General features: G+C 40.4%; 1 protein-coding gene and 1 non-coding gene across 2 annotated transcripts; both read right to left on the minus strand.

Annotated features, from left to right (window-relative positions):
- Positions 1-9390: 9390 nt before the first annotated feature.
- KCNA4 (potassium voltage-gated channel subfamily A member 4) lies at positions 9391-12427 on the minus strand. Its single transcript, XM_088525880.1, has one exon. It carries the CDS (start codon positions 12304-12306, stop codon positions 10315-10317), a length of 1992 nt encoding a protein of 663 aa, XP_088382006.1. The 5' UTR covers positions 12307-12427; the 3' UTR covers positions 9391-10314.
- A 248-nt stretch (positions 12428-12675) lies between these two features.
- Positions 12676-14377, minus strand: LOC104579044 (uncharacterized). The gene is made up of 2 exons (XR_015913448.1): positions 13892-14377; positions 12676-13082 (listed from the first exon to the last, which is right to left on the minus strand). It is a non-coding gene; the product is annotated as an uncharacterized LOC104579044 (transcript).
- Positions 14378-15250: the final 873 nt, after the last annotated feature.

Genomic DNA, 15250 nt, shown 5'->3' on the forward strand with positions numbered 1-15250 from the left:
GCCAGGGAACGGCTACACCAACCCATGCCCTCCCCTATAGCTCCTCAGGGTCCTGCTTCAGGGCTCACCTAGGGCAGTATTGTAATTCCCTGCGGTCAGCAAGAAGCTCTGCAGAGAGGCTGCCCCAGAGGCGCTCCGTTCCCGCAAGAGGCACCAGAGCTTTTGCAGAAATGCATCACATCCAAGTTGCTCACTTTATTGCTAATTACTGCCTTGAATCCATTACGCTGGAAAGTAGCCCCATGGCCTCATATAACATATACCATGCCTTGCATAATATCTACTGAGAGATATCATAAAAAGAACCTTCTGCAAATGATCATGAAATATTATAATCTAAATCACTATTTTTTCCATAACTTGGGTTATAACCGTAATTTAGTAGTAATTAAGTACACTAATTTAATATTTTAGGTTAATGGTGGCCAAGCTACCAGGAAGTTTCCTGCTAGCTACAGTGTACAAAGAGTAGTTAAAGTCTCAAGGTCAGTGCTATATTTGAATAAGGTATTACATTAGCTTCTATGAAATTCAGCTTTAAAACAACTCTGTACTTACAAAATAAATGGAAAAATTCCCACAAACTTCACAGGAATAGAAGTAATCACTGAGTAGTATTAACAGTCCTATATAAACTTAACCCCAAGCATTAAAAAACAGCAGTTTCTGCATTTAACAGAATACCTTCTTTCTACAGGTCAAAAAGGTAAAATATAACTGAACGTATAACTCTCTAAACAGAAACACCTGTAGGCGGTTTGGAACAATAAACGCTGAATTTACACAAGTACAGCATTCACCAAGCATTTGTCAATACTGTTCAGGCATGGAACAGTTTCCCTGCAGTCTAGTATGATGAACTTGTGTCTGGATAACTATATCTTATTTTTATGATAAAATAAGGAAAAAAACCCCAGATCTAGTATGAAAAATACATAAATATTTGCATAAACAAAATATGCAAAGAGAACAAGACTCCCTTTCCCGACAGTGCAAACGTAGCCTCATATCAGTAAACTGCAGTTAGCCTAAAAAAATCTGCTACATCTGAATGCCAGAACACTAGACAAGTAGGCATGCACTTACATATGTGATATTCCTGGAGTTGTTAAGATTGAATTTCCTTCAGCTCCTTTTGCCTATAGCAAATATAAAACTCAGGTAATATCAATTGTATGCAGAATATTTGCCCTTAAGCAAATCAATGTATCATTTAAAGACCTGACCAAACAGCCTACAGCTTTCACAGAGGCATTTTATATATGCACAGTCCTAATAAATTTGTTCATAAACTGTACTGCACACATTCTTAAGAACATTTCTGCAGAGCAAACACAGTTACAAGGCCTACTGTTTTATTTTCTGCAAGAGTCAACCTTGTTGCTTCCAAAATTCTCAACAGTAGGAAAACAAAATGTGAATCAAAATGAAAACAGGATTAAAAGTTGCATTATTTTTGTACTGAACTCTTAAAAAATCCTTTGGTTATGTTTAATCAAGAGGAACACAGAGCAAGCAAATATTCTTTTATGGTTTGATTTAGAAAAACAAATAAAAACACTCTACTCTATAGACCCAGTCTTCCACATGGCTATTCCTCTTTATTAATTCCATGTCTTTAAAAAAAAATCACTGCAAGAAAATGTCCCACAAATGTTATGCTCATTGACTCTGGCTGATTAACAGGCTTACAAGAAACTGCACAGTGAGATGGCATTCAGAAGGACTTGGGTTATCTTAGAACAAGAAATAGCAGAGCTACGTTTCACAGTGCTCTCCACAGATATGCTTTGTATACCAGGATGCTCCAGCTCCTGAGCCAGTTTGTTCAGCTTGAGGTTGAGGACTAGCTCAAGTACCTGAGCTCAGTGCTGTGTCCTGAACAAGCTGTGTGATGTGAATACACGCTCATAATTCTGCTAAATCCCCTGCATTAAAACTTCCTCTCCTAAAAAACAAATGGTACTTTTTATACAACCCAGTATTATAGACAGTGTTATGAACAGAGATGAGGCAGAGCCCCCAAGTTCAGAATACAATACAGTATTTGGTTCTACCCTTTCGGGATAAGGTTCTTTGAAACGCTACATATCTTCATATCATTGTAAACAGGGGTCCTAATCCTGCAGAACATAATCCCCTGCCTGAAGCCCATTTCTGTTTAAGAATTTATGTATGTATTTTTATATGATCTATATACTCACAATATAATGCAGTTACATAATTGCACGTTTTTAGCACAGCATATGTGTCTTGATCTGGGGTCAGGGAAATATGCAGATTTGAACTTGATTTTGTCATAAGGATTTTTTTTTTTTTGGATGACATCTAGTAAAACAGAAGCATGATCTACCTTACGTGATTTTGGGCCAGGGTTGCTTGTGTTTGAACTATTGAATATAAAGTCCAGCAAGAAAAGAGATGGATAAGCTTTCAGAAAGAGCTCAAAGCTGCTCCATGACAGGACACATCACAGGCTATTTTAGCAGCTGACTAATTCCTGGCAAGCTCTCCTTAATCCAGAAAATTAAATAGTTTCCCAAGCTTTGAGGACCTTGTGATCCTCAAAGCTTACAAACATTGGTACTTGATCTGACAGTGCCCTGGTATTCTCAAGACCTTCCCAGTCTGTAGATAGGGATGCTCCTATGAAAGATGCGTTTTCAGAAAACCACGCCTCAAAAAACTGCAATTTCACATCTCTGTGCAAAAATATGGCCAAAACCATTCTGGCATTCTTTGAAACTATGACATCCTGGGTTCAAACTCCTTTCCAACAAGCAGGCTTATTCTATTTTCAGAACTATGTACAAGCCACAGATACCCTCCCATCTTCAGCAAACACTACCTTTAAGAACATCACCCTAGCGTCTTCTCATAAAGACACACACTAGGCTAAATGTAAGCTTTTTCCCTTCTGCTTATGAAAAACAATGAAGAGCAAGACCTGGGGTAATATTTAGCCAATTGTTAGGAATCTTCTTGAGTATTTAAAACATAACTATGAAATGGTAGTGCCAGAATTAGGATATCACACAGTACGTACAAGACAAACACCTATTTCTACCTATTTCCTATGGCTGAGCATGTTTATCTAATGTCTACATCCATAACAGTCCCAGCAGTGACACTAGCTAGTGAAACAGGAAAAAAAAAACAACTCAATCAAAACTTTTAAAAAACACTTCACATTGCTCTAACACTTTGTTAAATGCTAATTCAAACTGGAACATCATTAATTATTTCCCAGCCTCCCAGCAACACATGATAGCACCTTTAAGAATGTGAAACCCATCACTCAACAGCTAAACAACAGCCTTGCCTTTGAAGACATTTTGGCATATCACCACAGACTGCAATCTATATAGAGCATGCAGCAATACAGGTTGTGACAATAATCAGGTACACTAGCAAGAGTAAAGCTGAGGAAAGGCAAGGCAATGTAGAATAAGTAAGACTTGGGGATGCCTAAGAACCAAACATCAAGAGTAGCAAGAAACTGAACAGTTGTTCAACAGCTGTTGAGCAGGGCTCAGCTGCTGGCTCCCCATCCCTCAGGGAGCAGCCTGCAGCCTTTGCTGCTCCTTGGCACTTTCGTCTTAGCACCTCAAATTGCCATTCATTTTACATGTGTTTCCAGTGTTAACAGTTCAAGAGAAGCTTTTTTTTTTAAATATCATATTCTTAATACTGTTTAACTCAGTTTTTCTTTAGACCATACTATAATCTTAAGATGAGTTGACTATTAAGTGACTATTGAACTAAAACACATGTATTGATTCATGTGCAACCAAAAGCTCATTGGAAAACATTGCAGATTTTTTGGTTGCCTCTACAAGGTATTGTTTCAGTAAACCACAGAAATCCAAAAGGCCACTAAATATCTTGTTCCTTCCTCCCAAAGAAACAAAATTCTAATTCAGCTAGTCATCAGATCACCTTCTTTTCTGGATGCCTCAAATTACATAATTTTAAATGCATTTTCACTGTACCTATTTAAAAGGAGACCTATTCAAAGTCATCTCATTTCACTTTGAGCTGCCCAATATCACTAACCAATCCTGGAAATCTCTTCCTGTAAGATAGGTCACAGAACAACAAATATTTTATAGACATTGAAAGATTTATAGTACTATTTCCAACTACAAGTCTCTTTTCACAGTGTTTTTTCCACATCTCAAAGCTGTAATAAATATTAATTCTTCATTACATTGAGTAACAAGAAATATTTTACTAGCTAGAAAAATTATTTTGCCTTCTAACCTATTAAATCAGTATATCACTTGTAACAGATACTCACAAATTAAATGTTACCAAAATAACATTCTCTGCTAGAAGCTGCTCAAAGGAGTTTTAAATCTTGCTCTTCTCATTTACTGAAATCCTTACAGCATTTTTGTCATTAATTTTGTGACCCATAAATTCTGGATCACAATAATAATGTACAAATAACTAATAGAAATAAATAGATCGAGAGTTAAATTTTGAAGTATCAAGCGAAACAAAACACCTGCACTCTCTATAGTGAGCTCGATTCTTGCTAGAATAACCTTTATTTGAGCTTGTAATTTGGTCCACAGTAAAATATGATCGTGCCTTGAAAAAGGCTACCAAAACACTTTTCTACCTCTTCCTTTTGACCAATCCATATTTTTCTTACGGTATATAACTGCATCTCATATTTAAACCCTTAACAGAAAGGCTTATGTTTCTTAGCCTCTTTTAACCTCAAACATATGCAAGATTTCTGCCTTACAATAATGCTTTGTCATTTTGAATGCAAAGAAGGATCATTTTCCCCTCATACTCAAGACTTTCTGAAAAATATTCAGCATCTTAAATTCTTGATGAATTTGAAGGCACCTTGAGAGAACAAGTGAACAAATGAAATAGTTTGTTTACTCTCAAATGCATTGTCAGTGTAATATATAACTTTTCCTTATACAAACTTATGTTAGTATATTTGGGCAAAAAAATCAAAAGGTACCTTTAGTTCCCATCAACAGTCCCTTGCAGCTTTCTGTATTCAGGTTCCACTGCACAGGAAGAAACTGTCACTGACTGAGACCCTGATTTCATTATAAAGCTGCACCAACAGGAGACAACGAAAGAGAGGCGTTAAAGTTCATTCATATGGTGAATGCGCCAAATCCCAACACAGACACCACAGGCTCTAACCAAACCAAACCTTCACTGATTTAAGTGGAAAGAGAAGCAAGCAGCACAGCTGCCTGGAGTACTGCTCACCTAGGAGTGAAAATAAAGGGGCAGTAAAGCACTCGAGCACACTTCCACTGTAGTGTAAATAAGGTACTAACAATATAAATACAAACAAGGAAAAACCATTGCCCTTTATTGCAGTATGCGGTAGTTGACGAAGACTCAGTCTGTCCATCACTGACACCAGAAATTCAGTGCAATAGTACTGGACTCAAAGGCAGCATAATTAAGCCAAATTAAAGAATAGCAGTGATACTGAGCACCTGTGACACATTTATCCTTCATTCACCTGTTCTTCATTTACAGCTATTGCTAATGCCTGGATCATAATTTTAGAGTCAGCTATGATCTACCACTAGAATGGTATAAGAAAAGAAGGGAAATTAAGTCAAAACCATGCAAGGTAGCTGACTCCAACTGCTAAGAAACAGGAAAAGAACTGTCTAGTAGAAATTAAAGATTCTTGTTACATACATTACCAAATGTAGACGTTCTCCTCCCTACTAGCAGAAATTAAAGATTCTTTATATACATTACCAAATCTAGCTGTCACACAAAATATTAAAGGAAAAAACAATCTATCTTGAATATGTGCTGTCACTTCCTACACTGTTGAAAAAACCACTGCAGCATTTGAGACACCTGCTCCACCACAGGCTTCTTTACGACACTAAACAAGTCACTTGGTCTGAGGTACAAGGAGTGTTTTGTCACCTAATTCCTAATTAAATGAACCAAAATCAGGTGCCTGAAAGTACATTTTGTAAATATGGACCCAAGTTTCCCTAGAAAACTGGAGGATACAAAAAGATTACAAGGTATTTAAGTACAAACAATTTTTCAACCCAGCTCTCAGACTAGTCACAGTGGATTTATATGATATGGATTATGCACAGGTTTACCAGATAGGCTAAAACCTTTGTAGCAGCCTCTCCCCCACTCCACCAGGTGCTGCCTGGTGCAGTGAGCATCTTTGCAGCCACACGATGCACCAGCAGCAGCAGTGGCACCGTTATCCAAGACGCAGCAGCAGCTGCTGCTGCCCATGGGAGCACAGAACACCTGAAATAGATGCAACACATGATGTACCTCTCTGTGCAGCTGCAGATTTATTTATATACCCAGTTGACCTCCCACTTAACTTGTTTTCTATGGCAAAACCACACCTAAACAAGTGAAGGAATAAACAAACAAATTTACTTACCTTCTTTCCCTCTATTTCCCTTAATTAGAATATTCTATCAGATTTTGATGTGTAACTTAATATTTCTCTTCTTTCCTTCTTATTTACTTATGCTTTTTTTTTTCAAGGGACCTGTTGCAGAAAGAGGTCTTAAGGTACATTATAATTTTACAGAAAAAGGATTAAAAACAAAAATTAATTCAACCATCTCAGTACCTAATGCTTTAATGACTTTTCCTTCAGGAATTAATATGTAATCAGAGCTCTGAAAACACAGAAAGCATGGAGGCAATATGTAAAGTTTCATGTTTATACCTGGTTGCCAGGTACAAATTATTTATGCACTTAACCCCACATCAATTTGTTTTTGTGGAAATGAAGAAACGTTACTTTCAGAAAAAACACTAACTTTTCTACAAGCATTTGTTTCAAACAGAAGGACACAGACATCATGAATCTATAAACGAGATCTTTTTTGCTGCAAAATCAGAAGCATTTATTCAGTCAGCTATAGCCCCTGGAAAATGCATACCCTGTCCCATATCTACAAATATCATGGAATGTCATTTTGGTTTATTGTTGACAACAAAAACAGGTAATTTATATGATGGATATTAAAGGATTGTTTAAAACTCTGCTTTCATTTGTGTTGATTAATTAAAAAATGCAGGCCTGTATTTATAGCTGGACACAATGCCAGTAGAACCAGTAAGGAACTAGGAATAAGACAGCCAAAGGAAGCCAGTTACATAGTCTATCTAAAGCACCATGGAAATTTCAGATCTATCAACAAACTTCACACAGCTTATGCTAAAAAATCATTTATACTCATTTTTTCCCAGTTGGGGTTACTAGAAAAGCATATCATAGTTCAACGCTGAGCAGAGGAGACTTTCCACAGACCACGTATGCACAGAGAGGCTTTCTGGCATTTTGTTCTCAACAGTGTGCTGGGATTATATTTGTCCAAGTATAAAAAGGAAAAAAAATCATTATTCCTGAGCCTTTCAGCACTGATTTTTCCTACCCCACGTCAAGAGATTTGCACTGCCTGAAAGCAAACTTGCCAGGAACTCGGCACATAAGGACCCACAGGACCAGATCCTTTGCTCAGAATTACAATCTCATCCCCAAATCTTCGCTCACTAATTTTTGCTAGAATCAGTTTCATGTTCTAAAGCTTTGCTGATAAAAAACACTCTCAGATCTTATATTTCATGACCATAATAGTGCAAAATGCCCATTAGTATCCCCAAACACCAAGAACGCTGTTGTCGTGAGTTAGATATAAGCACAATGGGAGCAGTTTCTTTCTGCTCCCTTGAGCTTCCGAAATGATTCAGCATTACATGGATGCCAAAATAATGGACTCTACAAAACAGAAATATGGAAGGAAAAGAATTTCTCCTCAAATGAAAGAAATTATGCTTTCCATCAGCTGGAACTGGTCTCTTGGGGAACTGTATTGAGGAATTTTAACAAAACACTAGGGAGAAAAAAAAAAAAAAAAGCCTTATCCCTGAAGTCCCAGATGGGGAGACACAACACTACTTTTGATACCAACTTCAGCACCCAAGCTGAAATTTTCAAGGAACCTGTATAAGTCACCCATTAAATCCCATACCTCAGTTTGCAGAGCTCCTTTCTTAAAAATCTGGCCATTGGCTCTCTCTTCAGTATCGGCCTCGATGTCAAATCTGACTTGATGTTGCTATGATTCCATGAATTCTGGTGGAGCCCCGCCAAATTTTCTCAAGTGAACATGAAATTCCAAAATATCTCATTTTGCAGTATTTTTAGCTGAAATGTATGTCAATGTGAAATCATTTGAACTATGTTACCAGTACCAGAATGTTTCCTAGCATAAAGCCATTCACATGAGCTGCATCAGGGATGCATTTCACTACTCCATCACATAAAATGCCCAAGTGATAATACAATTATTTCTGGGAGTTATCAGTATCCAGTACCATTTAGAAACCTACAAGAGCAGCGCTAGTAATTTAGATTTTTTTTTTCAGAGAGGTTAGTCACAGAAAACTCCTGAAAGCAAAAATCAATCAACCAATAGAGTCCGACGCCTATGGCTCTATTCAATACCACAGATTGCTACACAGAGCAAACAAGGCTTATAATGATAGATTAGGTATGTTGTCATGTGTACACAATTCAGACTTCATATTGGCTTCGTCACTTTTGGGCTCCAGCACTTTAAGACATTTGCCAGTTCTGCCTTCCAAATTCATGTCAGTTTTGACTGAATACTGCAAAACTCCTGTAGTTCAGTAGCGTCCAAGCTATGCTTTTTTACTCTTAAAATGGTGTGTACTAGCCTCTGAAGGGCACACACAGATTTGGTTAAAGCTTTATAATTTATAGTTTTCCATGATGCCCTGTAGAGAAAAAAAAAAAAAAAAAAAAAAACAGCTTTATAGTGCCTTCCAAAGATAATTATGAAACAAAAAAAGGTTTCTCAGAATCTTTTATGCTAAGTGTACTAATATCTTACCTATTTCATTCTGGAGTCTGGAATAAGATGGTCTTTACACACCTTAATTTCCTAGAAAGGGCAATGAAAGTTTTTGATCCACAGTAAAATATAGCTGGCCTAAGAATCAATGAAAAGAAATCAAGGAATGTTTTCCCAAGCGCTGCAAGGGACCCAACATGTTCATTTCAAATCCCAGAATGCCTATTTTGGATCTTAAATGTTGCTTGAAATACACATGGGTGAAAGCTGTAATTAGGGGGAAAATGCAGCACCAATAATAGCACATTAAAAAAGTTAGCAATTCTGAATTGTCAGGACTGAAACAACTGAATATCTTCTTACTTCTGCCTCCTCCTCCCAAACACTGAATTACTTCACCACTGACAGAGTGCACGCACTAATCATAGATTCTGAATGTTAATTTAACCAGGAAAAGAGAGATTAATTAGTTGGTATTTCTTGAGGGCATCAGTAGAAAACACTTATTTCAAATAAATTTGATTATAAAATTTTACTTCACAATCCTTTTCCAGACCACAAATATTCATACTTAGAAGAGATGGAATTAATGTATTATTAGCTGTTCTGCCATCAGCATCACAAAAAGAAAAGAAAAGCAATAAAATACGACGCAGATTTCACTCTTCCAATGATTGTCATTGAACTATTACATTAGTAAACATTCACAGTATGAAGTCTCTTTCAATATATCTCCAGCATATAAAGTAGTGCAAAAAAAGCATTCCAGTCATTTGCTTTTGCAGTCAGACCAGGTTAAACGATTCTCTTACTTCACTTCTTTAATTATTAGACAACAAATGCTGCAATGCCTCCAAAGAGAGTTATAAAAATAAACAATTTCTGGAGGCTCAGCAGCCTTTTCAAAGTAAATTTCCAGTTAAAAACAAGCAGTAAAGATCTCAAGAAAAAAATTAGATCTATCCTCTGTAGAATATCTTTTTACAATAACTTTACCATTTGAAAAACAATGACTATGGTATCCAATGATTCATGGCAGCTGCTATTAAAGCACTGATAAATAGATAATGACTACCAAACTTGATTGCTTCTTACATAGTAAATACCTCTGAATGCCAACTCTTACCACTGAGCTGTTATTAGTGATGTCGACAGTTCATGCACCCACTTTAAAACTGACTAGGTTTTAACGAATTTTTCAGCCTCATGTGCAAAACACTTGCATTCTACTAAAAATATAAAGTCTAAAACTATATCAGATCTAGCAATCCCTTTCTCAAGTTGTATCACTTACTTGATATGTAATACAAGTTTAGCAATGCTTTTTATTTGTATTTAAACACGACATGGCATACTATTGTATGCTCTAGACTCTTGTTTGCATATATCGTTTTTTTTCACTGCACTCTTTAATGCATAAATATATTTGGAAGTGTTCAAATTACACATCAGTTTCCACAGAATTTGAATTTACACAGTTTTTCTTCTCTGACTCACTTCCATCCCCTGTGTCCTGACTTTTCTTTTCCTTTACACAAAGGGATTTTTTAACTCCTTCCTCCATCTCCAAATACTCTGATTTATCTTCTGTGGATGAAGACGACGCGCTTCTAAATTTCTTCAGTATATTTGTTGGGAGGTATGGACAACTGACTGCATTTTGCATCAGTTGTGTTTGTTCTTCATTCTCAGTCTCTCTGTGATAGAAATAGTTAAAATTGGAGACAATCACTGGCACTGGTAAAGCAATGGTTAACACTCCTGCAATGGCACACAAGGACCCAACTATTTTCCCACCCACGGTTATGGGTTTCATGTCCCCATAACCAACTGTAGTCATGGTCACTACAGCCCACCAAAAGGCATCTGGGATGCTTTGAAAATGGGTGGCAGGCTCATCAGCTTCTGCGAAGTAAACAGCACTGGAAAACAAAATGACTCCGATAAAGAGAAAAAAAATGAGGAGGCCAAGTTCCCTCATGCTGGCTCTGAGGGTATGACCCAGGATCTGCAAACCCTTGGAGTGTCTGGAGAGCTTGAAGATGCGAAACACTCTGACCAGGCGGATGATCCTCAGGATGGCAAAAGACATGGCCTGTTGACCATTGCTCCCCTGCTCCTGAGCCAGGTCAGTGCCCAGAGTGATGAAGTAAGGCAAGATGGAGACAATGTCTATGATGTTCATGATGTTCTTGAAGAAGTGTGCTTTGCTTGGACATGCAAAGCAGCGCACTGTAAACTCAAAGGAGAACCAGATGATGCAAACTGTCTCTACAATGAAAAAGGGGTCATTGAAGATAGTGTGCTCCCCAGCATCCAGGTGAAGGGACTCATTGGAAAGCCCCTTCCCTACGCTCAGGGACATTATTAATTCTTTGTCATCTCTAAACTCTGGCAAAGTCTCCAGACAGAAGATGACGATGGAGATCAAGATAACCAAGACTGAGACAATGGCAATGCCTCTGGCTGGACTGGAGCTCTCTGGGTACTCAAACAGCAGCCAGACCTGCTTCTTAAACTCATTCTCCGGCAAAACTTTGTCTTCTTCCTCTTTGACAAACCCTTCGTCCTCCCTAAACTTGAGCATGGCCTCCTCCCCAAGTTGGTAGAATTTCACCTCCTCGGTGAAGATGTCGAAGGGCACATTTACTGGCCTCTTCAGTCGGCCGCCACTCTGGTAGTAGTACAGGATGGCATCAAAGCTGGGCCGGTTCCTATCAAAGAAGTATTCATTCCTGAGAGGGTCAAAGTATCTGCCTCGCTTCGCTGGATCCCCCAACAACGTCTCCGGGAACTGAGCTAGTGTCTTCAGTTGGGTCTCAAACCGCAGTCCTGACACGTTGATTACCACACGCTCACAACACTCGTACTCACTGTAGCGAACAGAGCTGTAACCCCCAGGGCCTCCACCACCATCATCGGGTGGCTGGTCTGAGAATGAAAACTCATCATGCCCATAGTCATCAGTGTAGCAGAGCTTTCCTTCTTCCTCATCATCTTCATCCTCGTCTTCATCCTCCTCTTCCTCCTCACTCAAGTCCTTCAGGATTCTCTCTTCAGAACCACTGAGGGGCAGCAGCTCTGAGCATGGGAAGGAGGCTCCACATTCCCTGCTTCCCAAACGGTGGCTCCTCTTTTTCCCTTTCTTCCGTCTCTTACCACTCTGGCGCTGGGGCAGGCTGCTGCGCGACGCATTCCCACCGTAAGCGGAGGACGCCCCTCGGCTCTGCTCCTGGTGGTAGTGGTGATGTGGGCCACCCCCACCTGCTGCCCCCGCTTCTACCGCTGCTGTTGCTGCTGCCACTGCCGCAGCTGCTGCTGCTCGGGACTGCGCCAGGCGCTCTCGCTCGCGGGCCCGCGCTTGGACAGCGTATCCATAGGGCATGTGGCTGTTGCACCCCGAGCTGTCTGCGCTTACCATTGCCACCTCCATGCTTCAGCTGCTTGGTTATTGCGCCGTGCTAAGCAGCTTGGTTTGTGTACGGTGTAACCTTAACTTTCACTATAGAAAGTTCAAAACCATTTGCATTTGGAGGACAGTTTCTTGGACAGAGAGCAGGGCAAGGCCGAAGTAACACTGAAATCATGTTTTGGAAAACCACATATCTGCATTTTCTTATGGTTCAGAGTGTTTGACACAAACCACTGTGTTTGTTAGCAAGAATGTATGCAACTCTCAAACTGCAGAAAACAGCTGAGGCCTTGTCCTTTTACCCATCAAGCCCCTTTATTTTCATTTATCTCCCAGATCAGATCCAATTCATGACCATCTTGCAGAGACTGCATACGGGAAGAAAAAATATGCAAATCAAGTGGTATCTGTTTTCTAGAGATGTTTCAGGTCTTTAGTTCATCATTGCAACCAAATGCAAATAGTCTCTTTCCTCATAATTAGTTCCTGGTAATGCTTTGGCCTAACAATCTTATTACTGTTAAATATCATTACTGAGGGAGTTGAAGGTAATTCCAGCCGTCACTCTATTTACACAGTGAGGAAGTCTCTGCAAATCCTTTCTTCAGCCTGTCAACAACATCTCAAACCTGGCAGCAGCATCCAGTGTGTTCGCACCAGTGGTAAGAGAAGGAGGAAGAGGAGGAGAAGGAGGAGGAGGAGATGAAGACTGAGAAACTGGCTCTGAGGTCCCCATAGGGCTTAAGGGAGTGGATGGGTCACCTTTTGGTTATGGTCATGCAGAAGAAGCACTTAACCTGAGGCACATGCACAAACACACAAAAATAAACAAAACAAAAAGGGAAAAAGATTGGATTGTTTTTTCTAAAAGGTCACACTGATCAAATGAAATTGTGTCATTTATTGCCACAGTATTCAAGCCTTCCCCTACCCACACTATTCACACTTCTACATTACACACACACCCACATCACATGCACAGAGATTTTGAACGACTCTGTGGGTAAGGATGTGGGTGGGTATGTCACATATATATAGATAGATCCACAAAATCCCCACCCATATAAGCACTTGCATCCATACACAAACACATGCATGCTTCTGAGACAGTAACACACATAAACAGTAATAAAAATGCTGCAATACCCAATGCATTCAAATCTTTGAGTGCATACATATACAGACCTACATATAGCTATATAAAATATTACAAGAAGCATATCTACACAAAGAGCTTTTGGAGTATCTCTAGAAACACGTAAGAGGCAGGAATGCTACATTTTAATCTGCAGTTGAATTGCTTTTCAACTATAACACTTTACTGAATTTAATTGGAAAACGGGCACATACAATGCTCCCTCAAGCGAAAACACTGATATGGTGTGTCAAAAAACATAACTGCAGGTGCATCGAAGCAACGTCTACATGCAAGCACATACACAAAAAAATACACACACCCCTTTGAAACAGAACCCTCATTTACAGCTGTAGCTATTAAAACACGACAGAAGGTGAACACAGACTGTTAAATGACATTGCTATTTTAAAGTCCTACCTACATGTCATGCATTAAAAAAAAAAATCTTTAAAATGCTATTATACTTACAGTTCCTAGGCAGAGAAATAGCAATGCTGTTCTTGTTAGTGTAAGGATCTGGAGACAGTAGTCCTGAGGAAGGGGCTGTGCCAGTCGATCTATGTTTTCAGGTGTGTGAGGTCAGTCGGCACCACAGGTTGATGAGTTATTTTTCTCCCTTCTTGTCAGTTGCAACAAGAGGAAGGCAGCAACGCAGCCTGAGCCGGGAGCGCTCTGCACCGCCGCGGACGCCGCTTCTCGCACAGGCATTTGCAGAAAGGCAACAAGCAAGCATCTCATTCCAAAAGGGGGGGAAAAATGAAGGAGGAGAACGTGTTTGGGCGAGAGGGATGCAAAATGAATGGAGGAGCGTGGTTATCTGCCTTTGCAAGCCCGGCTTTCCCTCCAGATTTGTAAGTCACCATTAAATAACCTGAGCACCACAAGCCTGATGGTAGGACGGGTGTTGCTTCTTGCAGTATCCCCCTCCGGCACGTCCAGGCAGCAGCGGCTCAGCCGGCACCACTCGCATCCTCCACTTGTTGTGCTGCTGCTTAGAAATAAAAACAACAAAAAAGAAAATGCGTGTGTGTCGGGGGGGCGCGGGCGGGGGGAGGGAGGGAGGGAGGGCAAAGCCGCTCCGAGCCCCCGGCTTTCCGCGGCGCTGCTCGCAGCCGCAGCGAGCCCTGTTGCTCCGCGGAGCGGAGGCCGCAGCGCGGCGCGGAGCAGCGCGGCTCGCGGTCGGCCCCTCGCGGCCACCAGCCCGCACTGCTGCCCTCGGCCCCTCCGCTCGCCTCCGGCCTCTCCGCTTCCACCCCCCCCAACCCCCCCCCCCCCTTTTTTTTTTTTTTTGTTAATCTATAAATTCTGAAAAGAAAGGCTCCCCCGTTTAATGAATGCAGAGGCTACCTAGCAAACATCGAGGCTCAAAGCAACGCTCCAAGCCCTATCTTGTGTTCTATTATTTTTTTCTTCCCTCCACTCCCCCACCCTTTTAAGGAATAATAATAATAATAATAATAATAATAATAATAAAAGTCCAAGTGGCTCAGGGGATTTCAAAACGAAGCAGGAAACAAAAGTTCTCCAGGATGAGGAAGGTTTGACCCAAAGCCACCAACCCTTCCCACGGTCCCCGTCGCACCCCACACACGCGCGGCCGCCTGCAAGGGCCTGGTGAGCAAAGCAGCTTTACCTGCGCCCCGACCGCTCCTGCCGCATAGAAAACTGGCCATTCCTGCTGCACACGCACAATTCCGACCACGACCACCACCTGCCACTGCAAGCAAGCACCATGAAATGCAGCTTGGCCATATTTGACATCACTGCTACAATCCTGCCACGCCAGAAAAGGCCAAGTGTAGCCAGTCCTATTTCACATGGAAAAAA

Source organism: Tinamus guttatus, unplaced genomic scaffold (assembly GCF_059628265.1).
Source record: "Tinamus guttatus ecotype Peru unplaced genomic scaffold, ASM5962826v1 Tinamus_guttatus_pri_ptg000240l, whole genome shotgun sequence".
Classification (NCBI taxonomy): Eukaryota; Metazoa; Chordata; class Aves; order Tinamiformes; family Tinamidae; genus Tinamus; species Tinamus guttatus.